Genomic DNA, 17,411 nt, shown 5'->3' on the forward strand with positions numbered 1-17,411 from the left:
CTTTCTATGAGCAAAGTTTGACATACAAGCGCAGCTCCATCCCTGCAGCAGTTATTTAAATTGTTCAACTTTGATATTTCAGGCATATGTGAAATAAAATGGAGACTAATGATCCTTGTCTTATAAGTTTAAGTTTATTTAGTTTTTTGTGATTAGTGGACTTTTTCTCTATGTGGAGCTTCTGCTCACAACACAAGTGCTTTGATTAAAATGGCCAGATACACCTAACATACAGTTTGTTAAGAAAGAAAAAATAGGGATGTGAACACTGATGTGTTAAATGTGCATTATTGTCTCGGTTGGTGTAAACGCAGCACTGAACAGAGCATTATGATAAGGCCCGGTGCCATTAGCCTCTCAGTGTTACTCAGAGCCTCTTTATGACATTATCTGGATTTTCCGTCGGTGTGAACTTCGTCCCTGAACAGGGAAGGGGTGTGGCTGAAAGTCTCAAACAGGTTTATGGCTGCCTGTAAGCAAGTTTCGTTTGCATGTCAAAACTGGAATCCACACCCTCCACCTGCAGACTGCTTATCATGCTGAGACACCTCCTTGTTTAAGTCTCTTCCAGCTGGAACACAAAAGCTTCTCTTTATACTCAGCACCGGGTGAACATACATAAAGTCCAAGAGGGAATTCAGGTGGAAAAAAACAACAGGATTTTCACACAGTTCGGAGTCTACATGTAAGTTGCTGTTGTTCAGTTAAAATGTATGGCGTTGTTAGTTGCTCACTGTGTATTTGAAGCCTCAGAGAGACGTATCTAAAAAAAAGCTGTTTGAGATGAATTCTCTGAACAGCAGGAAGCTTGTGATGAGATGTGTAAATAAATATGCTGTTTGAACAAGGTTATGATGTTTGGTGCCGGTAACGATTACGCAGACAAAGTGAAACGTAAAAGAACACCAACCTGTTTCAATGATAGGTATAAATATAGCATATTTCACTGACAGCTATTCAGTGTTTCTTTTTCAGTTTTCTTGTTCAAGTAAATCCTGAACTCAAAGTATGTTTGACACGTCAGAGATAATTGTATGTTCAGTGTGAGGCTCTTTGCAATGAAAGACACATTTTCTGCATATTAGCACAAAAGAAACTCTCCTGAAAGTGAAAGATTCACACCCTCTCTCATGCAGGTTTATTGTCATCATCAAAGTCTCCAAAAATCCCAGTTCACTTGTTGGAACACCGGTTTTCTGTCTACCTGCCGTGGACGATCACCCTTATTCAGCAGGTATTAAGAGGTGTCATATATCTTCACATCTTCTTTGTTGCAGATCATGTGCTTGAAAATACTTAGGATGAGGTGAAGTTAGGATGAAATGAAATAAAATATTGAAACAACTTCTTGCCCACTATAAGGTTTTCATTAGACTTTATACGTATTCAGTGAGAGATTAATTTAGGGGCATTCAGGCTATGTTTACCTTTTTTGGATTCAAGGCCTGTTTGCAGTAATTTAAAAGTTTTACTAAACTCCAAGTTTATTCCAAAGTAATGCAATTTCTAAGATACAACTGTGTAGTCTATTCACAAACATCAAGTTTTAATTTAGTCTTTACTGGCTTTATTTTACCCCATCTCATCGTAACTACAGGCACAGTTTCATATGATGTACTTAGAATACTGTTTAAGTCTATGTGATCAACTTAAATAATAATAAGAAATATATATACGTATGTGTATTACGGTGCTTTTGCACCTAACATAAACTCTATATAATATAATGTAAACACTGAAACTGTTAATTCACTACAAAGATAGGAACCGGTGAATCAAGTGCTAATTGGGAAGCAGTTCCCGGATAATTAATCGGAGTTAAGAGTTAATCTCAATCAATACATGAAAAGCATTGTCAATATGGAGACTCACAGATACCGAGACATGAGACACTGGTTCATCAACGTTGGCCTTTTATTAACTTATCTTTACCCTCTATAATGTCTGTTTCACAGCAGATACTGTAATAAGCCACTTGGTTTATCATTTGGTTATCATTTGGTATTATTGGTCTTCAAACACATTTCAGTTATTAAGAAGTTGATACTGGTTTGTTTAGTTGAGATAAGGATAAAAGGTTGTCTGGTCATTTGAACATTGCTCAGGGCTATGTGTGTTGGAACGGGCTGTTTGCTGGGCCTGTGGTGATGCTGGTCGCAACTTTCTATCTGAAACTGAAAAAGTGATTTCCACTAAATCAGCTGTGGAAAGAAAAGACTGTCTGCTGGATGCTGAACCCTGAAGCCACAGCAACAGCACAAAGGGCTGCGTTCCTTTTCAATAACGTCCCTTACATTGACAAGTCCCAGCCACTGACTTCAACAGAGCACTGGTCGCCTGTTTATTCAAACTTATTGAATGTACTGCGCTTCTATACCCAACCAAATTTCACAATGCCCTTCCCCGGGCCCTTTACAATTCACATGAAGTGTCAAGCCAGTGCATTCCACAAACAGATAGGCAGGGATTTCTGCAACTACTTTTAGATACTTTCAAATCTTTGAGTTTATTGCAAGTGTTGAGAATACCTTAGGCAATAACTATGCAAAGGCTAGAACACATTACCGTGAAAAACAGAAGACTTGAAAGATACGTTACCCTTCTATTGCACTTTATTTAAGCTTAAAGATGAATTTATATGATAATTATACCCGCTAAATTATGGTTTAACAATATTACCTTTAAATTCAGGTTTTTGTAATCATGACATTTTCATGTATGAAGTTACTGTTTACTTTGATTAATTTAGATTTTTTTAAAAATCCAATCTTTGGGCCTTTTCCACCTTGATATGTGTATGATGTCTTTAAATCATGTCACTGGTTTGCATTATCCATGACAGGTTTGCTGAAAAAGTCTGGATCAATGGAGTCTCCAGAATTTTCCATGCTGTCATCCTTGAGGGGGGAGATTAAATCAGAGGATTATATCCAGCCCCACTACAAAGAGACATATCGCCTGGCGATTGATCGCCTGGTGAGTGACGGCAGAGACAGTTACCAGGAGTTTCTCAAGATAGAGCGTATCGGGAGTTTCCTGTCGGAGGATGAGCTCCTTTTTATCACGTCAAATGCTGAACAGCTTCCACCTCAAAAACACACAGAGGAAAAAGATGAGCCATCGGAGAGCCACTCATCATCAGGGACCTACTGGCCACTCCACTCCGATGTGGACACGCCGGATTTGGATTTAGGGTGGCCAGATGTCATTCATGAACAACTCCAGACAAATATTGATTTGCTCTTTCATCCACCAAGACAAAACAGCCCCAGTATCAAAGACACGATCCGTAAGCGTATTCAGGAAGCAAGACAGGTAATCAACAGTGTGCTGACGTGTACATTCACACAAACACAAATGCACAAACACAAACATGTGTCTCTGTGACTTCGGACATTGTCTTAGATTGATTTCCTAGAGACCTCCTCATACCTTAGTGACTTATTGCCGAACCCTAACCTTATCTTAAAATATTTTCAACCATGATCTTTAGCGGGGGTGTAAAGAACCGGGTTCTGAAGCAGGAACATCCTTGCTGTGAGGCTCCTGTGCTCACCATCACCACCGTCACCCATTTAAAACACGTCTTAACCTTAAAATTAAATGATTTATATGCTTTTTGTCCCCATAAGGGATAAGGGCTAATAATGTGTCTGTGCTAACAGACCTGTCTGACATAATGCACTCCAGATAGCCCCTTACCCCAACATTAAACCATCACAACCAGTTGCCTAGTCCCAACCCTGATTCTAACTAAAACCAAGTCTTAACAATAAAAAACAACTGTTTGAACAGGAAATACAAGTATAAGCCTACACAAGTTTGCACAGTTAACCTTGCCAGAACATTGCAGTTACTTTGGATGGCCCCTAATAGAATAACAAAGTAATGCGAATAGACGCACTGTATGAACGTGCGTGTGAATGGGTGATTATAAAACTGTACTGTAAAGCGCTTTGAGTGGTCATCAAGACTAGAAAAGCGCTAGATAAATACAAAACAATTTATCATTTACCTTCATACATTGTAGGCAGCCAAACCAAAATCGTATCCCTATCCTTGACCATGACCTACTCATGCCTAACGCTAAGGTTAACCTAACCACAATTCACAACTAAACCCGGACCTAAGAAAAGAGGTTTTGCCTTATTAGGACTGCATGGGGTTGGGTCCCCATGAGAATAATTTGTCCTGATACATAAACCCATACCCTTACCTTAACCATCACAACTAAATGTCTAACCCTAATCCTTGCAATAGACCGAACCTAAACCTGGACCTAAACTTCACCAAAACCCTAAAACAAGTCTTAACCCTCAAACAGGCCTAGGAAATAGTGAAGACGGGTCCAAATGTTCCTCACAAAGTTGTAAGTGCAAGTACACACAATTTGTTGTGACCTGCGCACACTTCTGTCTGAGCAGACAAACTGACCCAGACATACTTCATGTTTCTCTACTGAGTTTAACTGGAGAAATAGGCTTGTCTATGGTATGTGACATGTACTTTAACCCCCCCGAGGCAGCTCCATGGATTTCTGTTGTTCTCAGCTTCCAGAGTAGAGGAGTGCCTGCTGGGGTGGATGAGGTCAAATTCTGGTTTTGCCATCTATCATCTTGAGAAAAAAGTGTGAGAACCAGTTTGAGTAATCCCTTCAGACGCCTCAGTAACTTCTCAGACTGCGTCATTATGATTCATAAACTAGTTTATTAAAATTGTGGACAGTTAGTCTTCTGCTGAGTTATTACATGTTGTGTTGTTCTGACTCAATTAAACAAACATACACAAAAGTGTAACAGGTTCTGTGCAGAAAAAGACGCAGTTTCTCCGTTAAACTCACAAAGAAACCCTCTTTTTTGTGCAGTATAAAATAATTCACTTTAAATAATGCTAAGTAAGTCATGAGACAGCAGTTGAAATCTCTTGTATCTGACAAACAGCAACTTTGGAGCGAATATTAATTTTAATGTATGCATTTGTTGGACATTGCACAGATGGTTAAAGTGACCCTGCTGATGGTTCATCTGAGTGATAGAAATCTTCTTAGACAAACGCACCACACAGGAAATGAAAAGAGGGAAAGGAATTAGTTGGACATCAGTTCATTAAACAGCTCATTACTGCCACTAGGACAAAGTATTATGCTGCTGCTTCATAACATTCTGTATTTTCAAAGTGTACATTATCATGATGAACTTTTACTGAAGTCTCATTAAGCCTGAAGGGAAATTACAGATTACAGAGAAACATTTTTTTTACCATGTCCTTGATTAACAAAAATATTCTTCCCAGGATGACAGAAATATTTTAAATTGTCAATACAAAACTTGTACGTTATCATTTCAGATACTCTTCCAGGAATGATGGAAAATGATTTGGGATCAATAAATACTGTGTTTCTTATACATACTAAAACTTTTATCAACCACTTGTCCTCCACTTATATATACCTTAAAAATATATATATTGGCTCCTTTTACTGCACATTTTTCCATTAATCACAACTCTAGCATTTTTGTGTTTGCCTGTCAGACTGATGTTTTCTACTCTTCTTCATGAACTGTGACTTTATCTTTTATCTTTAAAATCACAGTTCCCCAGGTGTGAATTTGTCAAATGTATTCAAACCCCTCTGGTCTAACCTGATCATGATTTATTTACCATGTCCTGCAGGTCATTGCCATTGTGATGGACGTGTTCACTGATGTCGATATATTCAAAGAGATTGTTGATGCCACTGTGCGAGGAGTTTCAGTTTACGTGCTTTTGGATGATTCACATTTGAAATGTTTCCTCACAATGGCAGAAAATCACGATGTTAAAATTCAACAACTCAGGGTGAGTACTGCACATGACTTAAAACATCCATGTTACGATTTTCTTGATTGTAATGACATTACATTGAAAATTATTTGTTTTTTTCGAGGTTATTATTGCTTCGAGGTGTTGACAAAAGGATGTAACCTCAGTTTTTGTAAATGTAGATTTTGCAAATGACTCAAAATTTCCATACAAAATACATATAAGACAATGTTTATTCATCTTTTACTATTGTGGAAACAAAGTCTCATTTCAAAAACTGGTTTCTCCGGTTTATTGGGTGGAGTCATAATTATTTACCTGCACTAGAGACACTGATAATCCAAACACACCCTTTAAATTCACATAAGTGCACATCATGTACAACCAGCTGCAGCACAAACCAACAAATGCAGCATTACAAATCTTCCGAATGGTTTTTAACTAAGCAACACCATTTCTCAGGTGACATATTTGTGACCTTATTCTGTAAACTTCAACAGTGGTAAATAAAACTCTGACATTTTCCTTTCACTCCTCTGGTGACAGAACATGAGGGTGCGCACTGTGAAAGGTCAGGATTACCACTGTCGATCAGGAGCAAAATTTCATGGCGCAATGGAGCAGAAGTTTCTTTTAGTCGACTGCCACACAGCGATTTATGGCTCATACAGGTAAATAAGCATGGCTTCACATCAGAAGAGCTGTAAGGACTAGCTTGTGAGCACAGCTTTAGTCACAATAAAAAATGCCTCTTTAAAATCTGGCAGCAGGTTTTGTTTGTTTTTCCAAATATAAATGTAAATATAGACTTTTCAAAAGATATATCTCCCTGAACCAGTGTTATCTTTTAAATATTTTTGGCATTTTTGTCCCAAATGACTCAGAGATTAAATTAAATTGAATATTTTTAAAAGATAATTATGTTTTTTAAATTCAATATTTACTTGTTTTTATGTTTGTTTACAGCTTCACTTGGTCATTTGAGAAGATTAATCTGAGCATGGTACAAGTCATCACAGGACATCTGGTGAAGATGTACGATGAGGAGTTCCGAACCCTCTATGCCCGGTCGACTGTGCCAGCTAACCTGGGCCTTCCGGAGTGCTCCATCCAGCTCAACGGGCCGAATGAACAACAGATTTTACCTGCATCGCAATCTGCCCAGCAAATTGAGCGGAGGGACGTGCTAAGGCACACACTGGACACTGTCTATCGGAAGACCTGTGAGAGGAAACTGGGCCAGATAGACTATGAGAAGAGGCTCTTAGAAGAGGAACCAAACCACCATGGGCCATTGTTTGAGAATGGACTTGGTGGTCAGAACCAGATGTCCCATTTGCAGTCTGCAGAGGTGATGAACTGCTTGAAAAGGCACAGCTATGCAGGGGAGAGACAAGATGGTTATACGCCACAGAACATCCAACCCAGGGTAAGCCACTGGAATGTCTCCAGGGAAACAGGAAACAGAATAAACTATCCCACGGACAATCATGTGCCACACATATACCGAGGTCAAAACATTTATAATGACGGTGACAAACACATTCTGTCCATGCAGCAGAATATGCCAACACTGGAGAATACATCAAAGTCAATCATGCGTACAATGCGGATCGAATCTTACCTCAACAACACTGACGCCCCATATGGAGACTCTTGTGACTATTTAGACCAGTTTGAACCGAGGGACATAGCTGGTTCTTTCATGCAGGGACGAACTAGGTCTTCCTATGCCTTAAGGCCACCTATACCAGAGCACATGGACCCAAATAGAGCAGCACCACACACTCCTCTGCACTACACATCAATGCAGTGGAATCCAACAGCCGCCTGTGAGAATAGAATAAATAAAGACGAATTCATAATGAAGAGTCAAAGTTCACAGATTTTGGATGACAATCGTAATATTGCAAGCTATGGTCCAGGAAGAAACTCTTACCAATCTCCTTATACCAGTTTAGGCCGAGCTAAAGGTGGACATATGATGACAAACCCTGGGATCATGACAGACAGTTGGCAAAAAAGGCATAGCCTGGCAGATCCGAGATCAGACACAGAGTACGGACATGAATCATCAGGTCACATGTACGGCGCTTTTGCAAGGATGCCCATTAATAGGAGCACAGCAGGGATCAATGCTCAGAATGGTGCATATGTGTCAAATCTGAATGAAGAACAAAGATCTGTCTCTCATTATGATGTCAAGAGTATCAAAGGTACAAAGGGCCCCAGTACCCCCAACTGGCAGGAATCACCATGTAGGACTGTTTCTGCAGCAGCACTGGATATGAAAAACAGGGATTTGACGGCTAAAGCAAACAGCAGGGGCTCTCAACCTTTTCTCCAGATGGGCTCCAAGAACGTTCAATCCATGCTGAACATACCAGGGAAAAAAGAGGATTCAGTCAGGAACATTGAAACGTTGAGTATGACCTCAGGTGCTAGTACAGACACTTTAACAGCCGAGGATGAGGGGAAAATATCAGATGGATTTGGAAAACTCCAAAGAAACAAATCAAGCCCAGTCAGGTCTTCCTCAGAGCAGCAAAGGAAGTGGTCAAAGGACAGACATACAAGCTTTACGAAGCCTCAGCTGAGGACTGAGGAGCACAAACATTCCACGCAGGTCTCTATCCCCGATACATCAAGAGGGCAGAAATCCACTGTTCTGGACAAAAGTGTGAGGCCCAGCCTTGACACAGGTAGCTGGACAAAAAACAGAGGAGCAGAAGGTCGCCTGTATAGCAGGTATGAGCCGTTCTGCTCAATAGATAAGAAAGACCCTCTGCACTCTCCACATGGCCTTGGAAGCACGCGTTCCCAGGAGAAAACCAAAAGCCCTCCTAAAGCTGAGGCAGATGCCGACCTCGGCCGGGCTACACGAGGACACCATGAAAATAAGTTGGAGAAATTTTTTAATAGAGTGGGGCATCTCCTACACAAGAATAAATACTGACTGCTGCATTTGTAGAACACATGGTCTGCATGCGTCAATAATGACGAACGGGCACACGGGTAATATTAATATTTGAATCAATATATAAATTTAAAGATGGACGACATGACAGCTCCCTAACAATGAAGCCAAAATATCTTGATCAGCCTCTGGTGGCTGGCTGCATTTTAGGTTATAAAAAGTCTATGAACACAATAAGTAAATTTTTCTCAAAGTCGTTTTCTCTCATCTAAGTCACTCTCATTACGCAAGATTGTTTTTAATTCGTTATTAGATAAAAACACGATCAAACTTCATGATGACAGCTAAGACTGACCTGTGATTGGTCGAGCTTGTGTATCAGCAGGACCTTGACACTATCAAGCTAGCTCCATACAACGATAACTACTGCACAAACTCTGGCTCCAAATTATGTCAGAAGCGCATGATCTGGGATATTTAAGCTTTATTTTTGCACAACAAGAGGAAGCTAAATGCATCATCCATCGTTATTTATAGTCTATGATTCGTATCAATGGACTTTATTTCTGTGTTACCTTTGCAAAACACTGTTTACACGTCGTTGTCTGCTTCTTTAACTTGTGCACTGATGAATACCAGTAAGAGGCGAGGAATGAATACATGCTGGGGACTTTTTATAAAACATCATCTCAAAACTCCACTCTCATGCTGCTTTGAGTTTGCTTTTCACCAGCTTCAATCAAGGTAATGAATTCGAACGCTGTCAAAAGACGTTTTGGATGCACTGAATCATAGCTGTGTGAAAATATCCAAGGTGTATACAATTTGTTACTGCAATGTAGATGTGTATGAGTACCGCTGTGCTGTTGTGTTTCATCGGAGGATTCTGACCTTGTCTTTTAGGTATGTTAAGGTAAAGACGTTGCATATACCTTCAACATAAAATATAACAGTGCTCCTTAAGAGGGAAAACATATCTGTACATCATTACATCTATTTATGTGCCTGACAGATGTTTTATGAATGCTATGGGGGTTGCAATAATTTTACAATGTTTTCAATAGATTTTTGTACTGTTTATTTTTCCACATCCTTTATTAAATCTTTTAATGACTGGACTTGCAAACATACAGTGATGTCAGGGCCCGGCTGGAAGAAAATGTAATCCAATGACTGAATCTTTCCTCTTCAAGAGAAATCTTCCGTCAAAGGTATTGTTTTATGTAATGAAAAGTGTGTGTCATAGAAAGGCCAGCTTTGACTGTTATCTTAATAAAAAATACAGGAAATTAGAGATGACCTTGAGCATCTGGGGGGTAGTTTCAAAAGCTATTACAGCTAATGTTACATCCCATCGAAAACATAAAAGACAAAATAATTCAAACAGTGAAATTGGCTTGCATTAATGATAGTATATGTTCTTGGACTTTAACAAATAAAGTGCACATGAGCATCACTCACAGCTCAACATAGGATTGAAATAACCAAAAAAACTCCCCTCATTAAAAACTGAAACAATGACATGTTTGTTTTGGAATGAGGCAAATTATTAAGCTACGGAGAATCTGCACGGAAAATTTCAAATTCATTGCGAATAAGTAACTTTTTTTCCTGAAATGACCAGACAAACCAATTGAGGCATTCATGCTAAAGAAGGTCTGCTGGTAAAGACAGCAGTCGACAGGAAAATGACATCCCAGATGAGTGAGACACCACAGTTTTGTTAGTTTGAGATGAGAGAGACCTTCAGTGAGGGAGAGTAGAAAGGTTTGCGCCCCCAACAGGCTGAACATTAACATTTACTTAATAGCTCAACTGGTGGGGCGTGTGCCTCATACACAGAAACGCAGTTCTCCTGCGGCTGCGGTAGATTGTGTTACAACATGGTTGATATGTGATGCTGATGAAATGTTGATGAAAATTACAGGGGATGTTTGGAGTTTCTTCCCGTCTGCTATATGACTGCAGGATGTCCGGGAATCATGAAGATTACATGCTTTCCAGTAGAGAAAAAATTACCAAATCAATTTGCCACTTTATCACTGTTCCGAGAAGATGACCTGTTATCAGGAGTCACAGCTCCCTTGAGCTTTTATTAGCAACGTTTTGACTCAACAAAGACTCAACAAAGATCCTCTTGGCAACGGATTGTTATAAAACAACGGTGAGAGGAAGCCGAAAAAAAAAAAATCATGATCACAGGCAAAACACACACTCCAGCATAGAGCTCTTAATAAAATGTCAAAAACACACAAGCAAATATATTGTCATGCTTATGAGAAACATTTCACCTTTAAGTTTTAAAACTTTAGTGGAAAAGTTTACTCTTAAGTGTCTATGGTCTGAAAGTAAATGTTCTTTAGCAGTGACCTATCTTTTTGCAGTCACGGCTCTTCAGCTGGGAAACTCACAATGTAAACTCTGCTAGATGTATCTAGTCACAGTTGGTGGGAATCTTCGACTTGTATTAAAATTGCAGGCTTACATTGTATTAGTTTCCTTGCAATTATTATTTTCTAATTAGCACAGATTAAAGAAGTATCTACAGAAGCAAACCCAATCCTTTACCACATGAGTAATAGGTCAAAAAACAAACATTGTTCTGTTACTAGAGGTCATATAATTGATTTTACTACTTTGACACCATGGAAATGACGTAGAGAGTCAAAGGAAGCTGTGTAATGAAAATCATTTTCACAATATTTCCGACATGAATCAGCTGGAAACATTATTATTAGACCCTTTTTGCTTATTTTCTGAGAAAGAAAATCTCTTGTGCCTGTAATGTACTTTAACTGTGAAGAGGATGGTGATGCATCCACTTGAATTCCTGCAAAAAATCTGAGAGATTAAATATAATATACAGCAGAGCACATTCTATTTTCAAATCTTTCATATATTATGGCACCAATACACACTCTCTTTTCCCGGAAACCAAGTATGGCCAGTTGACCCTCACATAAACTAATGCCTGAGTCATCAGCTCTATGGGAAAAATATTTGTTCGTAAAACATTATTTAAAATAGAATTTCATATCCAAACACATTTTATGTATAATTTTTCGACTTGTGGATTTTTACACTGACTTTTTGGAGATGCTCAGCAAAGTTTGTTGTACAATGACAAACAAGGCATTGTATTGTATTGTATACTACTCTCTTCTGCCTACTGCAGCCAATGAGCAGGTGCCCTTAGTGAATGAATGTCAGAATTACACCTGGGATATAACAACAATGTGCACAAATGATTGCTGTGGCACCTAATTTCCAGGTGCAGAGAACTCCTGCAAGATGAACAACCACTTCTGTGAATGCAGAGCAAGAATAAATGTGGCAGCCTCAACATTATGTGATGCAATGCAGCCACAACCGCTGTTACAGATCTGGAACTCAGTCAAAATATGTGACAGTGGAGTTCTTCGATGCACCTGAGGCACATCTTTCAAGTGGTCAGCTGATGCAGATTTTTACATCGCTGCGAGCATTTCCAGTGAGCCTCATTGAAATGCAGTGCACTTCCAGAAATTGAATTCCACTCTAGGGGTGAATGGATGTTGCCTGATGGCGTTGCTGCTCTCCCCGCCTTAAGGGAAGGGAAAGAAAGAAAAAAAAGCTCTTCAGCTCCACTGTCTCCTGGTCACTATATATGTTTTGAGGGAATGTAGCAGGCTGCTGTGTGTGTATGTATCTTATTTGATCGTACAAAATTTAATGATGTCTCTTAAATCCAATTAGAAATTCACAGCAATACAACATTGGAGAATATGGTTAAAATCTTTCTGCTAATATAAGCAAAAGCAATCGTGTTCATGCGAATTATAACAAGCAGTTTCTGTTGTTGACTAATGAATATAGAGCTTTCTTCTAAAATTATATCCTCTGCTCTCCCCATCAAAAATGAACGGGTTGCAAAGATTTACTATCTTTCTGAGGGGTCTCCTGACATTTTCAGTTTCTCTCTCTGACATTCTGCAGACAGCGTATTCGGAAGAAGACTTAGAAGATATTACAGTTACAGACTTCAACACAGCTTAGATATTAAATAAAAATGTTTCACAGCTGCACAAGAAAGAAGCTAAAAGATAACAAATAAATCAACATACCAGCAAAAGATAAAAATGTCCCCAGGCGGGACAATTCTTCTACAAGCTAAACTGACATAATAAAAGTTTGAGTTGAAGTTAAAACTGTGTCAGATCTCTTGGATCTCTGCTCCATAGCTCTACCTGCTGGTAATAGACCAAGCTATATTATAGAAATGAATAATGGCAGTTCAGAAAATGATAACAAATGATAACCAAATGTCCAAAATGTGCAAGTAAACATGTTACCAGCAACATTGCTCAATAACTGCTTCTCTATGAGACTTAGCGGAGTCTCAGATCGTACAGCCGGGCTCTGCTGGCTGCTCCTACGTCCCAGCTAAAGACGAACAGTGAGCGATCGTTTGCAGTCTCGGCTCTTCAGCTCGGAAACTCTCTGGCTCTCTGAGGCTAGTAGAATCAATGACATCTCTTAAATCAATGCCTTTTCTCTTTTCTTGCGTTTTATTAACCCAAGTACACCATTTTTTTTTACCTACTGGTGTTTTCTGTTTCATTCTTCTATTCAAAGTATTATTTCTGTGTAATTTTATGATCATTTAGATAAGTCCTGAAATGTTTTGTTGCTGGGTTGTTATTGTTTTTCTTATTATCAACAGAACATGTATGTCGGATTACAATATTGTGCCGTAGATAAATTATATGTATAATCTCTTGTATTGCATGTGTGGGAGGCTTTGTCTCCTCGCTGACAGAGGGCAGATGGAAAAAGATACACTTATCATTGCAGTGAATTTGTGCCAACGTAAGAAACTTTGGAGATCTGATGAGAATGAACCCAATCAAGAAAGAAAACTACTGTTAGGCTGTGATAATGATCTGATTTCACGTCTGACATTTTTTATAACCTTTTTCTTTCATTCAGACTTAAAGCAATACTTCAGAGTTTGAGGCAACCTGAGAAAATAAGAGTAAATAAATATTTCATATTTCCAATCTGTCTCAGGTTTAATGGGTTCTTCCAACCGTGAAGATGGAGTGCAGATGTTTTATTATTCTTTGTCTTTGCAGATTAGGTCTGAATTGAACGAATTTATAAATGTCAGGCAAATTTAAGTTTTTCAGAAAGTCACTGTCAGACGTGTTGTGTGATTTCAGCTGCAGGTTTCATTGGGTGCAGCTTCAAATGTGTAGAAAGAGCCATAAGGGCTATGTCCAGTATATAACCTCTGACACATTGAGTGAATCTGCTGAAAAATGTCTGACGGCATAATTGATCGGAGAACAAATTCAATTGATTAAATAGATGCTAATATTTTAAGGTTTGATGGATTATTTTGCTGTTTATAAAGTGTGTTTTCCAGAGTTTCATGTTCTCAGAGGATCTGAATTAGGATTCAGGGCTGAAGAAATAAATCATCACTAGAGACGGAACATTAATTGCTACTTATTTGTGATTATCCTTTAATCCTGGACTTCAGGTGATTTAACAAAGACGATTCCTAAAGGCTGAATATTCGCAGCTGAGAATTTTTTAGCCGTCTCTCACAAAGCAGTTTCTCAGTTTGCTCACAGGTTCTCATTATTTCAAGTGCAACATCAAAAGCGAAATGAATAAGCTGGACAGCATCTTGACACGAGGAAGTATTAGACAGGGATTATTGGTTTAGATTCATTTGAAAAGAGGTTTATCATAAAGTGCTGATTTCTGACAGCTTGTCTGTTTTTTCTGTGTGGAACTGAAGCAATACTGCATCATCAAACATTACTTTCTCCAACCATAGTTAAACTCTCTGTTAAAGCTGCATTGTTTTCCATGAATATGTCATGCACCATCAACAATCATCACAACTAAAGATTGTGTCTGAAAACCTTTACAGACAAAAATAGTCCTGATTGTCGATGGTAAATTTAACGAAAAAGGCTCAATCCTGTCAATCTCCGCCGTCCAAATGAAGATGAAAAGGGAAAATCAATACAAACAAAGAGAAAAGATTGGATTGGGTCTTGTCACATACACAAACTTGAGTGTGGTGTCATGGCAACTGTGTAGATTAGTTTTTAGATGCTGAGAAGGCTTTAAATTGACATGTCATCTCTGAGAGTGGCCCCTTCATTTTTCATGACACAATAATAATAAAGTAGAATGATGATTTCACAGCAGTGTTGAAAACGATCTTCAGATATTTTGCTGCCGAACAAATGCGTCGTCGATCACGGCGCATTTGTGTCTCACATCTTTGTTTTGTTTGTTTTATAATAATTGCAATTTGAGCTATTTTCATTCTGCGTAGAAACTTCACTATAGGAGCACAGATCTGCAGGATGAGTTATATGAGCCCACTCCTCTGACAATGATTCACATAAATAAGCAGTTATTTGATAGGAAAACGGAGAAACTCCAGTGACACAAAGTTCAAAGTTCCACTGACCTCGAGCAACTCTGCAGCTCACACATTTACAATTTTTTTTCATGAAGTCAGATTTAGTGGCCAGACGCGAGAGGAGTTTGACCTTCAGGAAGAAAGCAAGGTGTTGAAATATCCCTTTAAATCTTTACAATCATAGACGATATTTATACAGATGGACAATATGCCTGCTCCCTAAAAGTGAAGCCAAAGTGTCTTCATCACGCCCTGGTGGCTGCCTGCAGTATTGGTAATAAATCCTGCCTCCTCCATGTTAGTGGATGGGACTTGGAGTAAACTTAAAACACAAAGTACATGATAGTCATTGTATAGATTTCTCATTCCCCCAATGTTTGCTCAAATGTTAATTTGTAATTTTTTTGTTTGTCATAATTAGGTAATTAATATTTGGATGCTATGAAAACATCTAACCTGGTTTGTTTGCAATGAACCAAGAGAAACGGGACTAATTTAGAGTCAGTGTTTTTAATAAAATGACATTACATTACATGTGGCTAATTGAATGTCGGTTAAGCGATCAACACAATTTTTAGACCCATTATTTCACAACTTTTCAAAATAAAAAGGCATAACACAAGGCATTGTGGGATTGCTAAAGAGGAGGTGATGTAAGAATGTTGTTGCCATGATGGAAATCAACCCCTCGGTCAGTATGATATGGTGAAATAAATATAAATCAGTTTGTCAAAATGAACTGATATCGGCTGCAAGCTGTAGGAACTGCCCCGCCCCCACTGACTTCTACAGAGCACAGGTCACCTGTTAACCACATTTTTATCAATATTGAAGGTATCGGGTGTCCAATTTACACCAGATTCGACCCAACACGCCCTCGGGCAATTTCCAATACCAAGGCGAAAAGTGAAGCTGATTAGATCAACATTTGTAAGATTTGGTTCCAAATACCGACAGACAGACGGATATTTGTGGAATTGGAAGGTAGATAAAACAAATGGAAAATTATTTTACGGGCTGAGCTTTTTTTTTAGAAACCTAATGAATAAAAGAGACAAAGACTTGAAATTGACAATGTCTGCATCACATACGTTATGCCGTGACAAGAATCTGAGTGAGCATGAATCCCATTTTAATAACCTTCTCTGAGACAGGAGACGTCTTTTGCATAAATAATAGGAATCGTCTGAGGGGGAAATTAGACACGTCCGTTTTATACAAAGGAGTAAAGGACGTCTGCAAAAAGGGAATACCTGTTGTCTTCTACCAATGTACTGAGGGATTCTAAACACAGTGTGAAGCATTTAACCAACAATGAAAATAACAAGGCAGAACTATATCTCAAGTTGCTTTCAGTTATGATTCACGACTCTGGAGTGACTTTGGTCTATTAACACCTTCTTACTAAATCAGGATAACAAAAAAAAAAACTGTCATAAAAGACCTTGAAATGGTAAAAGATCAACTGTATATACTTAATATTAATACAAATATTTAAAATACATTTTTAAACATGATATATAGAACAGGATTTAGAATTGCATCGGACTGGCTTTGAAGGTAAGTCAGACAAAATAAATATCATCACTGCAGCATACAGAACCATGCACGGATGAACAAAAACCCTTTACCCTTTTGTGAATTGATCCTTTTTGACGTTATTTTTTTCCAATTTGTCTTTCGGCAGGTTTCCACCAGTTTAGTCACCAGAGGCCATGTTTCTCACTCTATGTGATTATGTTTCACTCTACACTGCTGCATCAACACAACCAGACCAGTAGTTGTTGTGCAGACTCATGATACCTGGTACTGCAGCATAAGTGTGCAGCTTGTGTCAGTGATTGCACAAAAGAAATAGGGTATCATGATTCGAATTTTAAGCTAATGTTTAAACCTTAAACTAGTTTAAAAGATGAGACATAATCCTGAAACTATCTCAACATTTCAATTCCCATTAGCCCATTATTTTAATGAAGTACACTGCTGTGTTCAGCTCATGCAATTTGTTCATGTAGGTTAATTGAGTGTACAAATCGGCCATCTGGTTGTCCTTGGTGAAGCCTGTTTCTGCAAACATTCCTCGTGTCAAGGCTCCTTGTGGACTTCTGCAGTGAATTTCAAGCGGATGAAGCTGTCGCAGCTCTATATTAACTTGACTTGAATTAATATAAAATGCATTGACCGCCAACATACAAAGCGTATTGGAAGTATTTAAACCTAAAAAAAAAAAGGTCCTTGAATCCACTAAAAGTAAAAAAAAACTCT

At 38.6% G+C, this 17,411-nt stretch overlaps 1 protein-coding gene across 2 annotated transcripts; it reads left to right on the forward strand.

Annotated features, from left to right (window-relative positions):
- Positions 1-577: 577 nt before the first annotated feature.
- On the forward strand, positions 578-9,833 carry fam83b (family with sequence similarity 83 member B). 2 transcript variants are annotated; one of them, XM_062401778.1, is made up of 6 exons: positions 593-685; positions 1,137-1,234; positions 2,843-3,315; positions 5,674-5,838; positions 6,349-6,473; positions 6,769-9,833. In XM_062401778.1, coding segments are annotated over exons 1-6 (2,853 nt in total). In that variant the 5' UTR covers positions 593-683; the 3' UTR covers positions 8,759-9,833. The 2 variants fall into 2 exon arrangements, with proteins under 2 accessions (XP_062257763.1, XP_062257762.1); XM_062401779.1 differs by lacking the exon at positions 1,137-1,234 and having other exon boundaries at positions 578-685.
- Positions 9,834-17,411: the final 7,578 nt, after the last annotated feature.

The sequence above is a fragment of the Platichthys flesus genome, chromosome 12 (assembly GCF_949316205.1).
Source record: "Platichthys flesus chromosome 12, fPlaFle2.1, whole genome shotgun sequence".
NCBI classification, from domain to species: domain Eukaryota; kingdom Metazoa; phylum Chordata; class Actinopteri; order Pleuronectiformes; family Pleuronectidae; genus Platichthys; species Platichthys flesus.